Below are 26,646 nucleotides of genomic sequence, written 5' to 3' on the forward strand. Positions count from 1 at the left end.
ATGTGTCTTGAACTGCATAAGAGATTAAGAATGGAATTGTTTTGGAAAAAACCTCTAACAATATCTGCAAAGCAAAACTTGGTGGAAAAATGACTGCAAGAGGCTCTGTAGGGAATAAAAACTGCAACTATCCGAAAAGAGTTTTAACACCAGAAAACATTGCTGGAGTGAACGGAAGCCTGGAACAAAGTCTGACAAAATCTTAATACTATTTATCTGCAGAAGGGGGAATTAAGAGATTATGCTGAAACTTTATCAAAAAGACCTGCATCTATACCCTTGCAAATTTACCACTGTGCATGAATTAAAATGTCCAGAAAAACTTTTGCATGTCAAGTTCTGCCGAGTAAAGTGGATTCAAGACTTTTGGGTCCTGGTTCAGCCTGTCAGAGCATGTGAACTCACAGATCATGCACCATTATGCATCAGAAAATTCCCATTAGTACTTTGAAGACCCATCACATAATCTCAAGATTGGTGAGTAATGTCTGGTGTGTCAAGCAACTGTTTAATCCATAAGTAGACCAACCCATAGAAGATAAGTAACAGTATGGATATTTCAGAAAGATGGAGTGACAGCACATCCTGCTTTGACAACCTTGTCAGGAGAACACGATGGTCAGGTGTATTCAAATAATCCTCACACACTGGAAAAGCTGCAGCAAAGCAATGAAAATGCTACTGTTACTATCCCTCAAGCAAAGCTGCTACATGTGTCTCACAGTTTGAGAAATTGGCCACTGTGCTGCATCAGTGTCAAAAGTGGCTGTTTCCAGCATCTTCTTTGATGTCCATTAACAAGGCTCAACCTGGCATCAGTCTTAAAATATTTTGCAGACCAATTTTATTTTACTTATGCTGTACAATACATGTGTATGTTTTTGTCAACTCTGAAGAAGGAAATTGTCCAAAAGATCAGAAATGTTTTCAGTCTTCTTTATGGATGTCTGTCAACTGCTCAATGCCTCAATTGTATGATGTGTGATTGCCTACAATCCTTCCATTACTTATCTCTTTAAGAATTATCTCCATTTTACTTTACACTACAAAATACAGTTCCACACCATAACAAGAATAGAGGGTGATTCAAAAACAAAGGATAGATTTCAATTGCTCATTAGAGACAAATTGCAAAAGATTGGAACACATCATGTGTGTTAACGGATATAGGAAGGTTCAAAGTTTTCACACACTGTGTCTTGGAATTTACACAAAATCAATCCATTGTTCAAGTCCAACATGCATTCCATCATTGATTCAGCAGGAAGCCACCTTTGCACAAACAGATTTATGACTGGCATAAGGAAGAGCACTGGTCAGTCATACAGACCTAATGAAAATATTGAGTATATCCAAGATGCATTCACATGGAGCCCTCAGAAGCTCACAAGAAGGGCAGGCCAGGAACTTCAACTTCCTCAAACAATGGCGAGGGCATGTCCTGAAATGACACCTGCATATGAAGTCTTACACGTTGCAGTTACTGCAGCAGTTGCATCCCAGCGACTATAACAGAAGGAAAAAATTTGGCATTTCAATTCTCTGGGCTATGGCAGAAGACACTTTTCTAAACAACTCATCTGTTCAGATGAATCAACATTTCATCTACCATGTAAAGCAAACCACCATAATGTAAGAATCTGGGGGTTACAAAATCCTGCCATTGTCATTGAACATGAGAGAGCCTCACTGACACTGAATATGTTTTGTGCTGTTTCTCTTTCACAAACCTTATGGACCTTTCTTTTTTGCAATGGAAACTGTGACAGGAATGTCATACCTGAAGATGCTGTGAAATTGGTTGTTTCCTCACCTTCTCAAAGGTTGCAATGATTTCACTTTTATGAACGATGGCTCCCCACTTCATTTTCACCTTGAGGTATTGCTTTATCTTAACAACACAATTACAATGTTGAATCGGAAGAGTGGCCAACAACATCCTGTTCATTGTTTTTGGCCTCCCAGGTCAATGGACCTCACACCTGCAATTTTTTTCTGTGAGAGTATATAAAAGACAGAGTCTTTGTCCCACTTATGGCAGCTGCTCTTCAAGATCTGAGAAATGAAACTGTTGAAGCTGTTGATTCAGTACACAGAGACCTGTTGATTCATGTGTGGAATGAAATGGCCCACCATTTCAATGTTTTTTGAGTGAAGCATGGTGCTCATGTTGCATGTTTGGTACAGTGTCTGTGCGAATGTTAAACTTTGAACCTTCCTCTATCCAGTGATGTGTGCACTGTGTTCTACCTATCACAGTTTGCCTATAATAAACAACTGAACTCTGCTCTTCCTTTTTTAATCACCTTGTACTTTACATATTATTATTTTTTATTAAACTCCAGTTTGATTAGTATCATATATAAATTCTCTGAAACATCTCTCTTTTTTATTTTACTGTTTCCCAAACCAGTCACACAGATAGAGCACTGCCATGAGTACAGTACCATACTTGTGTGGTATTAATATTTATTTACCTGGGTTCTGATTATTTCCTTGGTAACAGACCATGTGCTAGGGGTTTCTTTGAGATGTGACCTATTAGATTGGAGTGTCACTTTGACAACCTCAAATGGATTAACCAGAATTGCTTCAGTAATGCCAGCACACAGACCTGCCAAGGAAAATGTCTGAAACAAAGATCACAGAGTGTAGACACACCTAATAGAAAAATAAATGATGTAGAAACCAGACCAATAAGAAAACAGATATATTTTGTTTCACTTTTGTCAAATACTGCAAATTCAAAATATCTGAACAGCATTTAAAAAACTGAAGCATATTTGCAGCTGTATTTACATGAAAAGCATTGCATCATATAATTTTCTAGTCTGAGAAGTCAGTAAAAATATGAGTGTACAGAGGTAGTACAGTTCAGCTCAATCTGTCAACCACAAGTTAATTCCAACAAACAGCATCAAAACAATACCTACAACGTAATATAAAGTATATCAGACTTAAATTTATAACAAAAGAAGAGGAACGTAATTGTTAAAAGACAAGAATATGTAGTTGCATATATATAACAATATGAAAAATGTGTTTTTTTTTTTTTTTTTTTTTTTTACAGCAGCCTTTCTTGCTGAACATAACAAATAATTTCAGTGTGGGAAATAAGGAGAGTTACCAGATAGGTAAGTACATGCTTATTAAATGAAAAAAATTAATAATCCTGGAAGTGTTCTGGTCAAAAAACCAAAACACTGGATAAAATGTTATGGGAGAGAACAATATTTCACCATCCTTCATCTTCCAGATAAACATCGTGATATCCATCACTTTCTTATCTGCAAAGCTCCCAATTTGCTGGTGTTCTGCTATAGGCTTTGGTATCCAGTGTTCTCCAAATACCTAACAAGAAGTGATTTATACCTGTATCCCTTTAATGTCCTAATTAATGGCTTCATGTCAGTCTCTCCTTCGACAGCTCGATTTGTAATGTGACCCTACCACTGAAAGTGATTTGTCGAACTTTGTTCAGGAAGATGCCCCCTTCAATCTGTCATTTATGAGTGAAGCATAAGAGTGAGGTGCACTAATCGCAATTATTGGTTAATTGTTTTATATCTTTAAACCTCTTGTTTGTGTTGTTGTTCAATCATGAGGCTCTGGATCCACCGTGGGCAACAATCAGTTTGTGCTCACGGATACTATTGTATTTCTGTTAGGTCAGGGGCAATAAAAAAGATGCTTGTTACCTGCAAGCATCACTTTCAAACACAAGACAGCCATAACAACTTTATTGCACTTTGTCAAAACCTTTGGGGAATAGGAAGTCTTTGTGTTGGGCACAATGGAATCATGATCTACACCTGTGTCACCATTCATACTTTGCCAACCACTGGGAAGTACATGGCACAGTGTACTTTCAATAGTACAGCATAAAAGGGTTTCTTCCTGTATCCTTCACATATGGCGTGCAGGAAGAATGACTGCTGAAATGCCTTTGTGTCCGCTGTAATGGGGTTTTGCTTCAAGAAGGTGAGAGTGAGCAATTCTCTGCTGGAGGTGTGTGGAGATGCAGACAATATAGGCAGCCAATCTGTTGCAAAAACTCTTATTAACAATCATACATGAATGTAGAACAGAGTATCTGTAACAAGCAGGCAGTAGGGAGCCACTAACGGCTCTCAGACCCGAGCAAACCATCACAGACACACTGGCAGTGTGAGTCAGTGTGGCAGGGCAGCAATGAGACAGCTGGTAGCCAGGACTAGGCCAGCATGGCCAGCAGGACTACCCAGGTGATGAACAGGGAACTGGAGGCTGGGGAGCCTCAGTGGTCAGCCACAGCAGAGAGCCAACTGGAACTCAGTGCATGGCACAGATCTTGGGGACAACAGCAGGCTGCTGGCTGCTTGGGCCTAGGCAGTCAGATGGCAGTCTATAGTATCCCTCTGAGATCCGTCAGTAAGCAACACAGATGTGCTTCGGGCCTACTGCCTCTCCGAGCTGCTGGAAACACCACTGTGGAGATGTGGGTAAACAGTGCAACCACAAACGTAAGCACATTGTCTTTTGTTGTCAATTTCATCTCCCACAGCAGCCGTGTTAATATGTCACACTAGCTTTGTCATCAGAGGTGCAAGAGGTGCCAGAATTAGAGCTGCCATCCTAGGCACTGATTATCCTTCTGCCGATTGTGTGCCCTCTTATCTAGCGGAAGTATTCTTCCACTGAGTGCTTACAAAGGCACAGTTCATACTGGGAGCCACTCCGGGCCATAGCACTGACTGCAGTCACCAGTCCCTCAATTTGAGCACCTGTTGCCGAGTGCTGTCGTACACTCGGAATTGCACTAGAGTCTTAACTTTGTGTCATCCCAGTATTGACCACCGTATTGACTGCCAACATTTTCCCTCTGAGCTGAATCCCAAATCTTCACTCCACACGTTGTTTAAGTTCTTCAGATAGGCCACAAATGTCTTCACTGCAAGTTGCCTCTGAGCCATTGCTCCGCGTCTCATCCAAATACTGCACACCGGGCCCAGTGTCTGCCACACTCACAGTGCATTTATCTCTGATCAGCTACAAACTTCCCTCTCACCTGGACCTCTTTCCTGCACTGTATTTGAGCCCTACCACTCCCCACCAATACAACTGCACTGACGTCACCCTCATAAAAAATCTTGTAGTGCAACACCAGTGGATTTGAACCAAGTAATACTGTATTCAATTCCAAATGACTGTTTGGTTGAATTCTGTCTGAGTGTAAATAAAGTTCATTTATTCCAGAATGAGATTTTCACTCTGCAGCGGAGTGTTCGCTGATATGAAACTTCCTGGCAGATTAAAACTGTGTGCCCGACCGAGACTCGAACTCGGGACCTTTGCCTTTCGCGGGCAAGCACTCTACCATCTGAGCTACCGAAGCACGACTCACGCCCGGTACTCACAGCTTTAGTTCTGCAAGGTTCGCAGGAGAGCTTCTGTAAAGTTTGGAAGGTAGGAGACGAGGTACTGGCAGAACTAAAGCTGTGAGTACCGGGCGTGAGTCGTGCTTCGGTAGCTCAGATGGTAGAGTGCTTGCCCGCGAAAGGCAAAGGTCCCGAGTTCGAGTCTTGGTCGGGCACACAGTTTTAATCTGCCAGGAAGTTTCATATCAGCGCACACTCTGCTGCAGAGTGAAAATCTCATTCTGGAAACATCCCCGAGGCTGTGGCTAAGCCATGTCTCCGCAATATCCTTTCTTTCAGGAGTGCTAGTTCTGCAAGGTTCACAGGAGAGCTTCTGTAAAGTTTGGAAGGTAGGAGACGAGGTACTGGCAGAACTAAAGCTGTGAGTACCGGGCGTGAGTCGTGCTTTGGTAGCTCAGATGGTAGAGTGCTTGCCCGCGAAAGGCAAAGGTACCGAGTTCGAGTCTCGGTCGGGCACACAGTTTTAATCTGCCAGGAAGTTTCAAGTTCATTTATTGCTTGCTACCTGGGGTACATTGAAAGGTGTGACTCCCTCAGCCATGAAGAAAGTGGACATTGATTCACAGACCCGGGATGGCAGTCATGATTGCATCAAAAGTTCAGTAACTACTGACACAGGCTGTGTGTCGTAATATGGCCCAGCTCTATCAATGATGATGGGCTGGACCTGATGATCTAAATACTATTGCCCAGGGTTCAGTTTGAAGTCCCATGTTTATGTGTCACTTGGACACCTCTGGATGACCTAGGTCTGGCTGCTGTCATGCAGCAGTCTGTCACTGTCCCAGACACAACCCATGTTTCACAGAAGTGGACAGCAGCTTCTGCTGACGCTGCTGTGTAGGCATAAGTGTTGAATGACTGGCATCTTCTAGAATTCTCCATCCCTCACAGTCTTCATTCATTCACTCCTTCATACATTCATCATGTTCACTCATCCCATCAAGGAGGAGAATCTTCATGAATATCGAACACATCAGGAAATACATTAACAAAAGACGTACACACATCTTCTGCTATTGCATGTTTTCTAGGGTCATCTGCCAGACTCCCATTACTGTTGTCTTACTTTTTTCTCATCTCTTGTAATCAAGCAAATAAATTATGTACATCATATTATTCTTTAATTGTCCAAACTATTACTCCAAAATTATGTATTATCCATGTAACTCTTGCTCTAAACTTGTGATAGTATGCAGAAGGTAATGTTAAATGTTTAATTTTTGTTCTCATTATATTGAAAGTAATTCTGTGTAGAAACCAGATAATTGTATTATCAAAGAGAAATACTACTTTAATACATAAGGTACTTACTATTGGTGTAGGTGCCGGAGCGCCAAATAAAAAGAACCGCTTATATTGTTCAAATGTAAAAAACTGCAAAAAAATGAAAAAAAAAAATGTTTTACTTATATGATGAAATGACATATTGCCAATACCTCAATGACAGGCATTATACACAAATTAAAAATACAAAGATTCTTTAACCTATGTAAGAATTATCTTGAGCACTTCCTCTAGTGTTTTTGGAGATTTACAAAATTTCATTTTTGCAGTGTGAAGATTTGACAGGACAGTCCTCTAATAGTCTAGAGTGACATTGGTTTAATCATATGTGTTCATACGAACAGCAAATTACAAAGAGTAACTAGTTTTTATTCCATTTCAGGTTATCTTGTACCAACAGAGGCAGGAGTTTGAATACAGTGTTAGTAACTATTTGTCAGTTATTTTCTGCACCAAGAGGTTGAGAGGGTTTGTGTTTTGTGATAATAGTTAACAGTAAAGTGTTTAAAGGTATTGGTAAACAATGTGCATGATCAAATCCTACAAAGCACACTAAGAAAATGCAGTATCACAACAAACATGAAGTGATGTCACGTCATAAAGTGGTAACAGCAGCTGCCAGGATTAGCCGAGCGGTCTAAGGTGCTGCAGTCATGGACTGTGCCGCTGATCCCGGTGGAGGTTTGAGTCCTCCCTTGGGCATGGGTGTGTGTGTAAGCTTAGGGACTGATGACTTTAGCAGTTAAGTCCCATAAGATTTCACATACATTTGAACATTTTTTGGTAACAGCAGGCCACACTGTAAAATTCTAGAGTTAAATGATATAGCTTCAGAAATAAAAACATGATGCACAGAAGGTTGTTGTTAGGTGCTGAAATAAGTAGTGGGGGAGGGAAGGGAGAAATCATCCCCCCCCCCCTTCCCCCAATGGTAACATAAGCTTGCAACAACATAAAAATGATTCTCTATCTCTTATTCAATAAAAAAGTTCAGATCAGTAATAACTTTAGATTTCAAGTACCAAACTCACCTTCACTGCCCTCTTTGGTGTCTCGACAAGTACGGGTGGTATGACGCCTTTCCAGAAGGAGAAAAAACCCTCATGGCGGTACATTGTCCGCATACAGTCGAGGATACCTGTGTAGTGGTAGTGCTGTACGCTGCCAGCCAGGGAAGGTGCCGCATGGCGCGTTCCCTGCAGTTGGAATCGTGTCTTCACCAGGTCCAAAGGGTGCATGATGCATACTTCCACAAATCCTGTTCATAGCATTTTCATGAGTATACAAAGAATGACATTTAATTGTGCTAACTGCATATAACTTTAGCAACGGGATTAACACCTAAGGCGACTAGCTAAAAAACTACGCACATACCCCTTTTAAATTAAAAGGAGACACTATTTCTTGACTTCTGAAAAGCATTTGATTCAACCTCACACATGCGCCTATTGTCAAAAGTATGATTGTATAGAAAGAAGACTGAGAAACGTTTATGACTTGACTGAGAACCTTTTGGTAGGAAGGATGAAGCATGTTATCTCGGATGGAGAGGTGTTAGCAAATGTAAAAGTAACTTCAAGTTTGCCCCACGGAAGTGTACACAGACCTTTGCTGTTTATGTTGTATATTAGTGACATAAAAGAAAATATTACCAACAATTTCAGTCTGTTTTGAAGATGATGCCATTATCTGTAATGATGCATTTTCTGTCAAAAGCTACAGAAATATTCAGTCCAATCTTATCAATATTTCAAAGTGTTGCGAAAATTGCTTTAAATATACAGAAATGTAAAATTATGCACTTCACAAAACGAAAGAAACATATTAAGTTGGTGCATAAGTTTGTAGCAATTTTTGTTTAGCATGCTGGTATTCTGGTTGATATGGTTTATTTATCGATTGTCATTTTTTGTTTGTAGTTCACCATTGCTATTTTAGTTTACATACTGTCATTTTGTCATTAGGAGATAGTGAGTGGATCTGTGGACACTAGAAAGTGGAGTGCCAAGTGGAGAAATAGGAACATTTCTGACACTCTTCTGTTTCAGTTCAATGAAGGGATGGCAGCAGCAGAGGCTGCAAGAAACATTTGTGCTGTTTTTGGGGATAATGCCAATGGGCGGAGCACAACAAGAAAATGGTTTTCTCAGTTTAAGGAGGATTGTTTTGACATTAGTGGCTCTCTACATTCAGAAATACCTTCAAGGTTTGACGAAGTTTGTTTTTCCACATTAATCCACAATGATCTGTATAAGTGTATTTGAGAACTGTCAAATGTAATGAATTGTGATCATTTAACCAAAGAGCAACATTCGTATGCAGTAGGGTAGATTCAGAAATCAAGTGTACGGATACCGCATGCTCTAAGGCAAAATCACAAAAGTCAGCACGTGGCCATATGTGGATCTCTGCTTGTTCATCATCAATTGGCTCCTTAACAACACCAACCATTCCTATCCTGTATCATTACTGGTGATCAGATATGGTGTCTTTATACTAACATAAGGAAAAGAAAGGAACGGTTGAGTTCAAACAAAGCTGCAACTCCCCTTACAAAGACCTGTGCGCATCCACGAAAGATAATGTTATGCATCTGGTGGAGCAGATGCATAACATGTGTGGTGTACTGTTAATTGCTTTCCCGAGGTGTGACCATCACTGCTGCCATTTATTGTCAACAAGTGGGACATCTTGCAGAAATGATCCAAGAATGATGACAAGGGAGACTGTGCGAAGTGATGCTACTGCACAATAACACCCACCCACATACTGCTAGACTGACATTAAACAGGAGTTGGGTTGGAAGTCATTCCACACCCACCTGGTGCCCTAGGATTTTCACCTTTTCCACGCTCTATCAAACAACCTTCAAGGACCTTCCTTTCCCCATGAAAATGTGCACCAAATATGGCTTGAGAAGCTCTTCACCTCATAACCATACGACTTCTACAGTCACGGAACTGGAAAGTTAACCAGCACTGGCAGATTGTTGTAAATAGTGAACCTTGATAGTGGTTTGCAGAGTATGTATGTAGATGTAGAGTTGGGGGCGGGGGGAGGGGGGGGGTGGGGAGGAAAAATAATGATGCACCATAACAAAGGAATACTAAGCAGTACAGAGCCTCATAAACAACGTTATTATTAAACATGCACAGTTAAAACTGTGTGCCAAACTGGAACTGAAACTTCTATGGCAAGTGTGCAACTCTTTAAGCCATCTGAGCACATATCACAAATTTTTATTGGCTGCCTTCCATTCCTTCATATTTCTCCACACCCTCTCTTTTACTGCTGTAGGACTGGCACCCCCGAAAGTATGGATATACTTGGCTTCTCCACAGCCTCAGTATTGGTACTGGGATGAGTTTACTTTACTTCATGCTGAGTATAAGCTGTATTCACAGTATGTGACAAGTTAAAACTATGTAACAAACACACAGTCTGTCGAAACAGTTTGGAGACCATTGTATTCTTGGCATACAAGTGAAGTTGATGCAGTCACTATGGTGGCAGCTTGAAATAATAAAACTGTAAATAACAGCTGTGCATTCGACAAGTCTGTTGTGATCAAATAGTGCTAAGTAGTGGATGTGCAGCCGTAGTGTGTCAATATTGTTGTGTCACATATCACAATGTAGCAATGAAGTGAGCACCTCTAAATCAAGAGTTTAAGACATTCTCCAGAATGTTTTGAAGAAGACAAAAGTGTGTGCAATGTTTGTTGTGCACTTTGCCTCCAGAACAAGAACAACAAAATGTAGATACCTTTTGCAGCAACTTGGTTGAAATGAAAAATGCTGGCACTTCTTTACTGAAAAAAAAATCATCACAGTTGATGAGAAGCAGTTATTGATATGAAACTATCAAAATACAACAAAGTGCAAGACTAGTCCCTGATGGTTTGTCAAGCCTGAAGAAGATGTGAACGTGATTCGCAAGTTGAACAACATCCAAAAGAAGGACTTTTCTGATAGTTTCATGTCGTGTCATGTTCTGTACACTGTACTCAGACAGAGGAGGGAGGATAACTTTTCAAATCCTCATCTGATCACACAGATTTAGGTTTTCCATGATTTCCCTAAATCACCCCAAGCAAATGCTGGGAGGGTTCCTTTGAAAAAGGCACAGTTGATTTCCTTCCACATACTTTCATAATCCGAGCTTGTGCTCCATCTCCAGTGGCCTCGCTGTTGATGGAATGTAAAACTCTAATCTTCCCTCCCTCCTTCCTTCCTTCAAAAGGGGGGAGACTGTAGAGCACCTGAAGCATTAAAATCACCATCTTAACTTTCTTCTATTTTTTACTTATCCAATCTCAAAACTCTTTGGAATATAACATGGAATTTGAAAATTTGTGCTGAGTCAGCACTGGAACCTCAATTTCCTGTTTTCAGTGAGCAGTCTACAGTTTCAACAGCAACTGAAATGGGAAATACATGTTAGTAACCTGTCAAAGAAACTCTTGACAGTGTGCTACAGTCAGTGGATTTTAAAAGTGACACCAATAAACAGTGGTGCAGACATACTATCTGCAATTCACTTCATTGCTTCACTGTGGAATCATTTTCTGAGGAAATGCTTCTCAGAGCAAAAACATATTTAGACTGCAAGAAAGAGTAGTGATCATAATTGTCGGCCTTAGAAAACAGAATACTGTAGACTTCATTTTAAGGTGTTTGAAGAAATAAATGTTCCATAAAGTAACATTATTCACCAGAAACTATCTTGTGTGAACTGGTAAGCTAATGCAGGATAAGGATGTACACAATTTTAGTATCAGAGGACAGTCAAATATCTTCAAAATTTCCTCTAGAACGTTGCCCTAAAAGAAAAGTGTAATCCACTGCAGTGTCATATTACACAAAAACACATCAGAGGCAATGAAAATATTAATAACTGCATCATGCAATACACCACTGTATCAGCATATTTTACTAGAGATGATCAATTGCAGTCTAGGATCAGACCATCATCAGTTCCTCTGTACCAAAGACAAACAAAAACACATGTAACAAAATGAGTGACATTAAAGTATGCTGTTGTTATATGAAAAGACATTAAATGCATCACATCCTATATCACTATAAAAAAGTAGTTATTATAACATCTTAGCTATGCATTTCTGTGACTGACAGCTATCATGTGTACGTTGTTCCATCATTTGTAGTATACATAACATATGTGTCCATTTAACCTCATAGATGTTTGTGTGTGGTAATCTCATTCATTGAACAGAGTATCTCCACAGTCATACGTTACATACATACAGCCACTATCAATGATGTAATGGTGTACATCTGATAACTGTTATTCCAATTATGGAAATGCAAAACTAACATGTTTCTGTAAGCAGTTCTTTATTGTGATATAAAATGTTGCGCATTTAACATCTTTTTACGTAACAGCTGCATACTTTAATGTTACACACTTTGTTACATGTGTTTTTATTCTTCTTTCAAACAATGAAAAATCCAGGATGGAATGTAACAATATTATGAAAAGGAAAGTTGCTATGCACCATATAGCGGAGATGCTGAGTCGCAGATAGGCACAACAAAAAGACTGTCACAAACAAAGCTTTTGGCCAGTAAGGCCTTCATCAAAAATAGACAAAAACACACACACACAAACACACACACACACACACACACACACATACACACACACACACACACACACACACACACACACATATGCAACTCACATACATGACTGCAGTCTCAGGCAGCTGAAACCACATTCTTATTCTTCTTTGGCACAGCGGACCTGATATGATCTGATCCTATACCGAAATTGATTGTCTCTTCTAAAATATACTGATGCAGCTGTTTATTACATAGCACAGTTCTTAGTATTCATTAAAGCTGTACAACACCACATCCATAAAAAGATGCAATAAAAATGATCCACAGCCAGTATTTAAAAAAACAGTCTAAAGGCATTTCTAATAAAGCAATTTTCATTCTACGCAAGAATTTTTAAATATACAAAATCAGTAATTTTCTTTAAATGTATATCAATAACTAAACTTAGAATTTAAAAATGTTCATACATTTTCCTTTTTTCTTTATACTGTATATCACGTTATATAATTTTGACCTACCCAACAGTGCTCATGCAACCTGCACTGTACACTAAAGCTGAATCTATACATATATTATACAAAACAAGAAACAACACCTTGTGGGTGGGTTAGTGGGGTCCTCCACCGAATCCTTTTCACAGTGATGATATTCCCACATACCCATGAGACAACCTCGGGTAGTAATGTTCAGAAATCACACGCAGAAACTTAAGTGATGATGAAAGTTTGGGTCAGGTCTTGAGGTGTACTCAGATACGCCTGCTAACTGAAAGCAGGAAATCTGGTTTTGAGTCCCAGCTGGCCACAGATTTTCAACTGTTGCTATGAGGGATAGTATTAAAGTTTTAAATATAACCTTTAAAAATAATCAGCAATGCCCATGAACTTAATAATGCTATTAGCCCTTCTCTACATACTCACTCTTCAAAGTGACTCATTTTTCACAGTGAAGGACGATTTGGCACAGATCTTGGTTGTAGAAGTCTGTATATTTGGCTGTTCAGGAAATGTTCAACATCAAAAATCACCATACAACCATCTACATTTACATGATTAAGTGCCTGACAGAGAGTTCATCAAACCACCTTCAAGCTATTTCTATACCACTCCAATCTCAAATAGCACACAAGAAAAACCAACAATCAAATCTTTTAGTGTGAGCTCTGATTTCACTTATTTTATTATGATGATCATTTTTCCCATTGTAGGTGGATGCCAACTAAATATTTTCACACTCTTAGGAGAAAGTTGGCGATTGATATTTCATGAGAAGCTACTACCACAATGAAAAATGCCTTCATTTATAGATTTCCACCCCAATTCATGTATCACAACTGTGGCACTCCCTCCCCTGTTTCATGATAATAGAAAACAAAGCTGCCCTTCTTTGAACTTTTTTGACATCCTCCATCAATTCTACCTGATGCAGATCCCACACTGAACAGCAATAATCCAGCAGACAGTGGACAAGCATAGTGTAAGCAGAGTCTTTAGTAGGCCTGTTGCTTTTTCTAAGTGTTCTGCTAATAAAGTGCTTTGGTTTGCTTTCCTCACAACATCGTCTATGTGATCTTTCCAATTTAAGTTATTTGTAATTGTAATATCTAAATATTTAGCCAAATTTACAGCATTTAGATTTGTGTGATTTAATGTATAACAAATATTTAGTGGATCCCTGTTAGTATTTGTGTGGATGACTTCACACTTTTCATTATATAGAGTCAATTGCCACTTCTCTAACCATACAGATACTTGTCTTAACCAATTTTCAATTGGTACTGACAGCCAGACGACTTTACTAGACTGTAAATAACAGTATCATCTGCAAACAATCTGAGAGGGCTGCTCAGATTGACTCCTAAATCATTTGTGTAGATCAGGAACAGCAGAGGGCCTATAACACTTCCTTGGGAAACACCAAATGTTTTACTTGATGACTTTCCATCAATTGCTATGAACTGTGCCCTTTCTGAGAGGAAATCATGAATCCAGTGTGACAATACCCCATATGCTTACAATTTGATTAGAAGGTGCTTGTGAGGAACTGCTTCAAAAACCTTTTGGAAACCTAAAAAACATGGAATCAGTCTGACATTCCCAGTTGATAGCACCCATTACTTTATGAAAATAAAGAGCTAGTTGTGTTTTGTAAGAAAACTATTTTCTGAACCCATGTTGAGTGTCTGTCAATAAATTGTTTTCTTTGAGGTAATTCATAATGTTCTAACACAGTATATTTTTCAAAATCCTACTGCAAAGCTGTCAGTGACATCTGTCTGTAATTCTATGGATTACTTCCATCTCCTTTCTTGGATATTGCTGTCACTTATGCAACTTTAGGTATGGATATTTCAATGAGTGACCAGTTGTACATGATTGCCAAGTATGGAGTTACTGTATCAGTATTCTCTGACAGGAACCTGACTGGTGTAGAATCTGAACTGAGGCTTCACCTTTATAAAGTGATTTAAGTTGCATTGTTACACCGAGGATATCTTCTTCTAAGTTACTCATGCTGGCAGTTGTTCTTGATTGAAATTCTGAAATATTTACTTTGTCTTCTTTGGTTAAGGAATTCCATAAAACTGCATTAAATAATTCTGTTGTAGTGGCATGGTCATCAGTAAGATCACCAGTGTTATTCCGCAGTGAAGGTATTGGTTGTGTGCTGCTGCTGGCCTACTTTACATACAACCAGAATTTCTTTTGGCTTTCTGCCCGATTTCGAGACAGAATTTCGTTGTGGAAACTATTAAAAGCATCTCATATATAATCCGTTACCAATGGCCAAAGCAGTCCCAGAAAATCCTCAGCATCACCTCTCCCAATGACAGTCTGGTCAGGTCTTTGCTTCTTTCGGTGGTGGTGAATTGACATTTTCCCATTGCTTGCTTTGCCTTGCAGTGATAGTGATCCAACTGTCACTCATCTGTGATTATTATCTGGATAAACAAGTCATCTGGATTGGCATGACATAGCTGAACATTTCTGCTGCTGCCTCAGTTCGTCTTGCTGCTGCCTCAGTTCAGCTGGCTTACTGAATGGAATGGAACAGTGGCAGAACTCAGCAGGCAATGACCTTTGTCAGGATCAGAATACTGTGCAAGATGTTTAAAACTGATATGTGACTGACTTATACTTTTTCCACTACTGCCTCAATTGTGATACGCTGGTCTTTGTGCACTGGGGCTTCCACTCCTCTTGCGATTTCCTGTTCTTCACGGAGATATGGTCTGCCGCTCTGCTATTTACGATTCAGACTTGTTTGGCCACAGTGGAAGTGTGTGCCACCTAACTATTGCAGTATATGATGTTGCACTGTAGCCTAAACCTGCACCAACTCAGCACAGATTGTTACAACATTATTTTCCTTCAAACATGGAAAATAAATTACCACACTATACTCCACTTTATCAATAGACTGTACCATACTGATTTAGTCACCTTGTGCTATTCTACTGTGGAACAGGGATTTCAGTGTGTACTAGTACTGCAGACATGTAACAGCAAACAAAAAAAAATTAATTATGTAACTTCAAACAATGTAGGGAAAGACTGATTGCTACTTACCACAAAGATAACATGCTAAGTTCCAGACAGGCACAGTTAAATGGCACTTACACATAAGCTTTTGGCCACAGTCTTCATCCGAAAAAGAGAAACACACACCATTCATTTACACAAGCAAGCATACTTCACACACACAAGCCCCAACTCTGGCAGCTTGTATCCAAGCTGCTGGAGCTGGCGGACATGTGTGCGTGAGATGTGCTTGGTTGTATGAATGAATGGTGTATGCGTCTCTTTTTCTGATGAAGGCTGTAGCCAAAAGCTTATGTGTAAGTGCCATTTAATTGTACCTGTCTGCAACTTAGTGTGTTATCTTTATGGTAAGAAGCAATCTAACTCTTCCCACATTGTTACTTATGTAGCTTTATTTTTTTACGCAATAATTAAAACTTTATGACTATCCCTTTGTACACAGCCATTTATCTGCAAAGAGATGAAAACTTGTAATGCGTTTAAAGTATGTGTCAAAGAATGAACACAGTCAAAGCTCATATTTTTATGTGAAAAAGATATAATTTGTTCATAACTATGAACAAGAAGTCCATTGACATGGCAATGTCAACAACCCAAGTAGGTGACCAAAAAATAAAATGAAAGAATAAATGAAGTAGTCACAGGTGAACCGCAGCTCTCCAGTGCATCAGACTGGCAGTTTTGCACTTTCCATAATCTGTGGCAAGTGGATTGCAGACAAAACAGAGAGATACTCCACTCATGCAAGACATTGTTTTATTTTTCCAAAACACATCAGCACTTTCTGTGGTATATATAAGGTGGACTTTTTTATTGCTCCATCTGACAATTATTATAATATACTAATATTACAATTTCAGCTTAAATCTATTTAAATACATATAAAGAAGTTATAAATAGGTGTCCAATTTTACATTGGTTTACATATATAGGGAATGACACATATCACCTGACTGACACATAAAATACAGAATGTTTATGCTACAGCAAAAATTAGATCACAAACGCTAGTTTGTAGAACAAATATTTATAGAATTTTACAAATAGCATATGTGGTACCAAACAATCATTTTTATGCAGGTAGCTTTACAAGTAACACACATTTTGACAGCCCATCATCTGCAAACAAACAAAAACTTAAAAAAATTTTTCAGGCCACTGTCAACAGCATCGATATACTTGGAGAAATGCATGGCAAACACTGTCCTGTATTATAATATATTTATTCACAACCGGTTTCAATTACTGATCATCTTCACAGTGGAAAATTGTTGTGACAACTTCTCATGTGATACACACTATTTAAATGAAACTTGCAAACATCAGAAAAAGATACTTCACATCACAATACTGGCTTTTTTAAAAAAAAAAAAAAAAAAAAAAGAGAACTTTGCAAAAAGAAATTGTGTGACAGCAGTAAATGCACTTAGTGTTGTCACATGGTTTCATTTTTCAATGTTTTCTGTTTGCATAAACCAGTATTATTTACATGTACATCTACATCAACGTACATACTCCACAAGACACCACATAGTACGTGGCAGAGGGTACCCTGTACCACAACTAGTCATTTCCTTTCTATTCCACTCGGAGAGAGACAGAGCAAAAAACAACTGTCTATATGCCTCTGTATGATTCCTAATTCCTCGTGTCTTACCTTCATGGACTGTACATGAAATGTATGTTGCGGCAGTAAGATCATTCTGCAGTCAGCTTCAAGTTGTCTGAACTTTCTCAGCAGTGTTCTTCAAAATGAATGTCTTTTTCCCTCCAGGGATTCCCACTTGAGCTCCTGAAGCATATCTGTAATGCTTACATGCTGATCGAATCTGCAGGTAACAAATCTAGCGGCTTGCCTCTGAAATGCTTTAATGTCTTCTTTCAATCTGACCTGGCGCGGATCCCAGACACTCAAGTAGCACTCAAGAATAGGTCACACTAGCATCTGGTATGTGGTCTCCTTTACAGATGAACTACACTTTCCTAAAATTCTCCCTGTAAACCAAAGTTGATCATTCCCTACCAGAACAACCTCATTCCATTTCATATTGCTTTGCAATGCTACACTCAGTTTTTTAAATGATGTTACTGTGTCAAGCAGGCCACTGCTAATGCTTTATCCAAACATCAATAGTTTGTTTTTGCTATTCATCTGCATTAACTTACATTTTTCTACATTAAAAGCCAGCTGCCATTCATCACACAAACTAGAAATTTTCTCTAGGTCCGCTTGTATCAGCTTACAGTCACCTTTCTTCAACACCTTCCTGTATACTACAGCATCATCAGTGCTGTACGCCACAGCATCATCAGCGAACAATCATGGATTGCTGTCCATCCTGTCTGCCAGATCATTTATGCACTCTATGTGATCAAAGGTATCCAGGCACCTGGCTGAAAATGACTTACAAGTTTGTGGCACCCTCCATCGGTAATGCTGGAATTCAATATGGTGTTGGGCCACCCTTAGCCTTGACGACAGCTGCCACTCTCACAGGCATATGTTCAGTCAGGTGCTTGAAGGTTTCTTAGGGAATGGCAGCCCATTCTTCATGGAGTGCTGCACTGAGGAGAGGTATCGAAGACGGTCGGTAAGGCCTGGCACAAAGTCAGTGTTCTACAACATCTCAAAGATGTTCTATAGGATTCAGGTCAGGACTCCGTGCCAGTCTGTCCATTACAGCAATGTTGTCATGTAACTCTTCTGCCACAGGCCACATATTATGAACGGGTGCTCGATCATGTTGAAAGGTACAGTCACCATCCCTGAATTGCTCTTCAACAGTGGGAAGCAAGAAGGTGCTTAAAACATCAATGTAGCCTGTACTGTGACAGTACCATGCAAAACAACAAGGGGTGCAAGTCCTCTCTATGAAAAACACAACCACACCATAACACCACCACTTCCAAATTTTACTGTTGGCAGTACACATGGTGGAAGATGACGTTCTCCAGGAATTCACCATACCCACACCCTGCCATCAGATCACCACATTGTGTACCATGCTTCATCATTCCACACAATGTTTTTCCACTGTTCAGTCGTCCAATGTTTACACTCCTTCCATCAAGCAAGGCATCGTTTGGCATTTACCGGCATGATGTGTGGCTTATGAGAAGCCACTCGACCATGACATCCAAGTTTTCTCACCTCCCGCCTAATCGTCATAGTACTTGCAGTGAATCCTGATACAGTGTGGAATTCCTGTGTGATGGTCTGAATAGACGTCTGCCTATTACACATTGTGACCCTATTCAACTGTCGGCGGTCTCTGTCGGTCAACAGGTGAAGGTGGCCTGTACACTTTTGTGCTGTACGTGTCCCTTCACGTTTCCACTTCACTATCATATTGGAAACAGTGGACCTAGGGATGTTTATGACTGTAGAAATCTCGTGTACAGACGTACGACACAAGTGATACCCAGTCACCTGTCCACGTTCGAAGTCCGTGAGTTTCGAATGGTGCCCCATTCTGCTCTCTCATGATGTCTAATGACTACTGAGGTTGGAGTAGGTGGCAGCACAATGCACCTAATATGAAAAACATATGAGGGTTGTACCAAAAGTAAGGTTCCCATATTATGTATGAATAAAATACATTGTTTATTGTTATTAATTTATACATCTTCGAAAAGCTTACACTTTTGTCTATTTTTCAACATAGTCTCTATTTTTTTTTTGACACACTTTTGAAGATGGTGCTCCAGCATTTGTATTCCTAAGTCGAAGAAGTCTCCTGTCAACCCACTGAGGAAGCATATGACCTCTGCTCGGACTTCATCATCACTTTTGAATCGTTTGTCAACTAAGTGTTCCTTTAGCTTGGGGAAGAGGTGATAATTGCTAGGGGCTAAGTTTGGGCTGTAAGGGGGATGGGGCATAACAGTCCACCCAAATTTCTTCAAAAGCTCCTGTGTTAGATGAGCGACGTGGGGTCGGGCATTGTCATGAAGAAGCACTACTCCTGCCTTCAGCCGTCCTCTCTGGCGATTCTGGATTGCTCGCCAGAGTTTGGTCAATGTTTCACAATATCTGTTTATAGTCGTCCCATGTTGCATCAAACTGATGTGAAGTACCCCCTTCCAATCCCAAAACACAGTTGCCAAAACCTTCCCTGCCGACTTGTTTATTTGAATTTCTTTGATGGCGGTGAACCAGAGTGATGCCACTGACAAAATTGTTGTTTTGTTTCAGGGATGTAATGAAATGCCCATGTTTCATATCTCGTGATGATAGAGTCCAACAACTTCTCCTTGTTGCCTCCCCCCTCACGTTGTTGAAGAAACTTGCGAGCACAGTCAAAGCGTTGCTCCTTATGTCCACCAGTCAGCATCCGGGGGACCCAGCAAGCACACACCTTGTGATAACCCAACATTTCTGTTAAAGTTCTTTCAATTGTGCTGTGGGAAGCTTCAGAAATGTGTTCAACAATTTCATGGACAGTGACCCTCGAATCTTTGAGCAGCTCACTGTTGATCTTCTGGACAATCGCATCCGAAACGAGCGGTCTTCCACTCCGATCGTTATCGTGAACTTCTGTGCGACCCTCAGCAAAAGCCCTGCACCACTTGCAGACGTGCTGAACAGACACGCATTCTTCACCATACATTTCAGTCAGTTGCTGACAAATCTCCACGGTAACTTCCTTGCGTGGAGAAACCAGAGTACTGCTCAAACCTCGCACTTGTGAGGAGCAATGACAGTACATTTGTACAATCCTCCTGCTTGAATGATTTTTAAAATTTGGAATTTATAACTTTGGTTTTTCTTTTGCTATCTGCCACTGTCAAACCAGACTGGTCAATGAAAGACAGAATGGAAGCCTTAGACCCGTTTAGCAATTTGACACAGGTCCAGAATTTATGGGGTTCTCCGTCATATCTTTAGCCAAGATATGACAATGGTAGCTATTGTGTGCCTCATCCATAGTTTTTTTTTTTTTTTCACAGACACACAAGTCTCTGCTAATCTTTGCCTGTCATGATTTGTGTATCCTATTTTGAATGGAGAGTGCAACAGCCTTTGCTCCCTCAGCATTTTCTGAATTTCATTATTAAACCAAGATGGGTCTTTTCCATCGTTAATCCACTTAGTAGGCACACACGTGTCCAGAGCATGATTTATAATATGTTTAAACTTTGCCCATAAATCCTCTATGTCCATCATTCTAGAACTAAATGACTGCAGTTGATTGTCTAAGTGAGACACTAACAACTGCTTATCTGCTCTTTCCAGCAGAAACACTCTCCTAGCCCTTTTGACTGAATTATTATCTTTGTTGCCATTACGGCAAGAAGTATCTTTTTCTGATTTTTGCATGTCAGCTATGGCATCTTTTCTGATTAAATAGCATGTATGACATGTGAATCTGTCACAATGTTCTTCCACAGTGAAGACGATCAATGATTGAAACCAATTATGAATAAATATATTGGAAGACAGCACAGTGTCTACCATGCAATTCTCCAAGTAAACAAAAACTGTTTCTCTTTTTCTATTTCTGACCCATTTCAGACAAAAAATCATGCTATTTACCATCTTAATTATGATTTTTGATTACTAGCCTTGTTTCCTGTTATTTTTGATGTGTTAAGACACCTTTGTAACAGGAGTTATGACAACTTTACATACATTTTTATTTGTTTTGTGACAAAACACCAAGTTTCCACCTTTATATAACATGTTATTGCAGCTGTTTGCTCTAATCTGTTTTGTTTTGTGTTTATTTGAAGGATGGCATGTGAATTTCAAACTGTTATTGTCATGAAGGATTTTTATTGTGTGTATATGTGGGTGTGGGGGGTTATTTATAAAGCCTTCATTGTGGCAAATAGTGCTTTATTGCAAAGTAATGTGTATTCATTTAGGACATTATATACACATGCAACATTTTATGTATCAGATAGGTGACATGTCTCATTAACTACATACATAAACCAATGCAAAATTTGACACATAATTATCACCTAGTTATATGTATAGAAATAACTTTAAGCTGAAATTCAAATATTACCATATCATAATAATTTTCATACAGAACCAAAAAATTCTTCTGAAGGTAGCACAAAAAGTGCTGAAACATGTTTAAAACAAGTAAAACAAATAGTATTTTGCAAAAGGCAAAATATCTCTCCAATTTTTATCAGCAAGCACAGAAAAACAGAAGAGCATCAACATCTGAAAAGATTATTTGCAGACAAGTGTGCTTACCTGCAGAGCCACCTGCAGCTATCTGCATGGCAGCCTGCTTGAGCAGCTTGGTGCCGTCCGACATTGTGGGCCACTAATGCCAGTGCAGGTCCCAGTGTCACTGCCACACACAGGAAGACGCGCTCTCTTCAGCTGCCTGGCAGGGAGCCCTGTGGACAGGAGCCTATGTACACAAGCCGCTATAAACAGCTGCTGCATCAGGGAGTGCAGATAACACACTCTGGCTGTGATACCAAAGACCCCCCAGGAGATAACATGATGTTATGTATCTTCCACTCAATCCAGCTACAAGTGCACACAGAGAAACCCAAAAAACCACAGACACAGAAAAGCTGAAAGTGCTAATAGGTGATAAGTGAGCAAAACTGTCTTACAGTGAACTACTGTGAATCCTGCGACAGCATACATTCACAAACCATTCTTTTTTTCTGTAGGAGACTTGTCAAAAACAATTTAAAAAAATTTGTTGTTAATAAAGAAAAATATAAAATTAAAATGATAAACTTCAGGGTTGTGGAATGAGTCAGGCTCATTTTTTATGAGCTCAAATTGTTAAATGGAGCTCAGTTTTCCTTTTTAAAGTATTAGCTACAGTGAATGTTACACAGTGACTAGGCAAAACAAGAAAAATTATCCAATGTGTATATTCCTTTGATTGTGTGGTTCACAAAATTCTACTTTTCAAACTAAACTGTTAAGCCATTAATGGCATCCATCTTAGATGGAAGGATTCTTACCATCATAACAATAAGCAAGTGGCCTCATAGACAGAATGGGACAACATATCATCTGGTGTTCCACAAGGGTCAGTAATAGATGCACTCTCATTCTTAACTTACATTAATAATCTTCCAATGAGTTTAAATAGTGGTTCAAAACTGTAATGTTTGTTAATGATGGAAGCATCCTAATCAAGGGCCCAAATTAAACTTTACCAGACACAAATCAGTTGGCAGGTGAACAGGGCTACAAGTGGTTCATAGATAACAGTTTATATCTTAATCTCACAGAAAAGCAAAAATTAGCTGCTAGCATCAGAAGTACACATGAGTGGCCATATACTAAATAAAACACAGTGCACAAATTTCTTGGGATCCAACCACGTAGCAAATTAAAACTGAGCCAAAAGACAGGTAGACTAATCAAGAAGTTCAGCTCAACATGTTTTTCTCTTAGAGGTATCTTGCACTGTGATGGCCTAATGCCAAGGCTGTTGATTTATTTTACACGCCACACTATCTTATTGAATTATCTTCTTGGGCAATGAAAGCACAAAAAAAATATATATATATATATATATATATATATATATGGTTATAATAGAAGGAAACATTCCACGAAGGAAAAATATACCTAAAAACAAAGATGATGTGACTTACCAAATGAAAGTGCTGGCAGGTCGACAGACACACAAACGAACACAAACATACACACAATATATATATATATATATATATAAAAAATTCAGCAGAAACATGCAATAAGAATATTGTGTAAAGTAGATACGAAACATCTTGCAGCAACCTTCTTATGGAGTTTGGAACTCCAATTCTCACTTCCCAGAACATTGACTTCTGACATATTTTTTGCTGATGATAAAAAACAGTTTGAGCACGACTATGACTAGCACAATCAAAATACAAGATACAAAAATAATTTTCATACACTTGGTTCCTTGTCTAGAGTTCAGAGGATTGTTATATATTCTGCTACAAAGGTCTTATAAAGGTTATCTATATAAAGCAGAGCGTACGTGCGTATGTTCAGGATCTCCTCCCAAATGCCTTGGTCGATTTCAACTAAATTTGGCACAAAAACAGCAGGCCTCATGAATATTAGCACTGTAGGGTTTATAACCTCCTAGCCCCAATAGGAGCAGAGACAGGGCAAAAACGTGTTTCTTTCAGCCCCTGGAATATGGGCTGTCCTGCAGGACAGACACGTTGTTTAGGAACAGCATCAACATGCCAAATCAACCTGCTCTGCAGGGCAACCTACGTGCCAGGGGCAAAAAAATGATTTTCCAAGCACCAATAGATGGGCTGTCCTAAATGACAGGAACGTTGTGGTGTTGTATTGGCCTATTTTATCAACCTGCTTTCCATGGAAGCCTGTGTGTCAGGGGCAAATAAATGATTTTCAAGCCCCTAATGTGTAGCCTGCTGGGCATGACAAGCATGTTGTGGGAGTAGTATCAGTGTGCCTTAGTGAACTGTATTGCAGGGGATATGTGTGCTGGCACACGTGGCTAAAGAGAGACAGCAGCAGGAGGGGATGTTCAGAGGGAGGGAGGAGTAAGACATGGTGGCGGAGAAAATGGACAGAGAGAGGGGGAGAAGAAGATAAAGAGACAGAGAGAGTGCGGAGGTGGAGATAGACAGATAAGCGAGGGGAAGAAGTGGTGGACACAGAGTGGGGGAGGAGGAGGTATATTCTATGTATGTGTCACAATATCATGAAAGGGAAAGTTGCCACTCACCATATAATGGAGATGCTGAGTTGCAGACAGGCACAACAAAAAGACTGTCACAATACAAGCATTCAGCCAACAAGGCCTTTGTTGAAAAAAGACAACAGTGTGGATTCAGCTGCCATAGGCTGCAGTCATTTATTTGTGAGTTGTGTGTGTGTGTGTGTGTGTGTGTGTGTGTGTGTGTGTGTGTGTGTGTGGTCTGTTTTTGACAAAGGCCTTGTTGGCTGAAAGCTTATAGCCTATTGTGACAGTCTTTTCGTTGTGCCTATCTGCGACTCAGCATCTCCACTATATGGTGAGTGGCAACTTCCCTTTTCATAATACTGTTACTTTCCATCCTGAATTTTCCATTGTTCAATTCACATGTCTGCATCTATCTACATCTACATGGATACTCTGCAAATCCCATTTAAGTGCCTAGCAGAGGGTTCATAGGACCACTTTCACAATTCTCTATTATTCCAATCCGTATAGTGCGCAGAAAGAATGAACACCTACATCTTTCCGTACAAGCTCTGATTTCCCTTATTTTATCATGGTGATCGTTCCTCCCTATGTAGGTCAGTGTCAACAAAATATTTTCGCATTTGGAGGAGAAACTTGGTGATTAAAATTTCGTAATTTCGTGAGAAGATTCCGTCGCAACAAAAAACACCTTTCTTTTGATGATATCCAGCCCAAATCCTGTATCGTTTCTGTGACACTCTCTCCCATATTTTGTGATAATACAAAATGTGCTACCTTTCTTTGAACTTTTTCGAAGTACTCCATCAATTCTCTCTGGTAAGGATCCTACACCGTACAACAGTATTCTAAAAGAGGACGGACAAGTGTAGTGTAGGCAGTCTCCATAGTAGGTCTGTTACATTTTCTAAGTGTCCTGCCAATAAAACGCAGTCTTTGGTTAGCCTTCCCCACAACATTTTCTATGTGTTCCTTCCAATTTAAGTTATTTGTAATTGTAATACCTAGGTATTTAGTTGAATTTATGGTTTTTAGATTAGACTGATTTATCATGTAACTGAAGTTTAACGAGTTCCTTTTAGCACTCATGTGGATGACCTCACACTTTTTGTTATTAAGGGTCAACTGCCACTTTTCGCACCATTCAGATATTTTTTCTAAATCATTTTGCAGTTTATTTTGATCTTCTGATGACTTTATTAGTCGATAAACAACAGCATCATATGTATCAAATTCATGTGTGTAAAGCTATGAGAAAAAGGCTAGTAAACATAAAAGATACAACCGAGTGATGATTACTGGCACAGCAACATGAAGCCTAAAGTATTGGCTCAAGGTGTACGAAATCTGAATGAACAGTCTTTGTGTGATGATGACCTTAGTCACTCACTATGAAATGATTTTTCAAAATCAGACCTTACAAAGATAAAACAAAAGATCAATTTTTTTTTCATTGAATCAATGGAAAGATTAAACCATTGGTATATTGCTTCTAGAAACATGACATTCAGAGGAAACATTCTTTGTGTGACACAGACACCTGATAAGAAAGAAATTTTTGAAATTCAGTCCCTGTTGTTGTTTGTTGTGGTCTTTAGTCCAAAGACTGGTTTGGTGCAGCGCTCAATAATAGTCTATCCTGTGTGCAATCCTCTTCATGACTGAATGACTACTGCAATCTACATTCATTTGAATCAGCTTACCATATTCATCCCTTCATCTTGTCGTACAATTTTTACCCCCCTCCCTATACTTCCTTCCAGTACCAAACAGGCAATTCCTTGATGCCTCAGACTGTTTTGATTTGATTTGATTTTTTACTGGTCCAGTTTTATCGTACAGCAGAAATTGTACAATTGATATTGGACAGGTCAAAGATAAGTTACAATAATACATAGTATTAGCAAAATAGTAGGCAAATTAAAAATATGTACCTATTACAATTAATTTTGTTATGTATTCAGAAATTTTCTGACAGAATAGAAACAGTGCTTTATTAGAAATGCCTTTAGTTTAGCTTTAAATATTGGATGAGTAGCATTTTTTATTTCATCTGTTATCGTATTGTGTAGTATTACACCAATTTTAATTATGCTCCTCTGATAGGTGGTTGTTCTGTGATATTTTTGATGTGTATTTGATTTCCCTCTGGTACTGTAGTTGTGTA

The 26,646-nt window shown here is 39.3% G+C and overlaps 1 protein-coding gene across 2 annotated transcripts in view; it reads right to left on the reverse strand.

Moving 5' to 3' along the window:
- LOC126106571 (mitochondrial 2-oxodicarboxylate carrier) overlaps positions 1–26,646 on the reverse strand; it is an 81,462-nt gene that overhangs the window by 32,244 nt on the left and 22,572 nt on the right. For both annotated transcript variants that reach the window (XM_049912915.1, XM_049912914.1), the window contains exons 2-5: positions 22,043–22,191; positions 7,736–7,962; positions 6,732–6,794; positions 2,478–2,630 (exon numbers count right to left, since the gene is read on the reverse strand). In XM_049912915.1, the coding sequence (XP_049768872.1) occupies positions 2,478–2,630; positions 6,732–6,794; positions 7,736–7,962; positions 22,043–22,106 (507 nt within the window). In that variant the 5' untranslated portion in view covers positions 22,107–22,191. The remainder of the gene's footprint in view (positions 1–2,477; positions 2,631–6,731; positions 6,795–7,735; positions 7,963–22,042; positions 22,192–26,646) is intronic.

The sequence above is a fragment of the Schistocerca cancellata genome, chromosome 10 (assembly GCF_023864275.1).
Source record: "Schistocerca cancellata isolate TAMUIC-IGC-003103 chromosome 10, iqSchCanc2.1, whole genome shotgun sequence".
Lineage (NCBI taxonomy): Eukaryota > Metazoa > Arthropoda > Insecta > Orthoptera > Acrididae > Schistocerca > Schistocerca cancellata.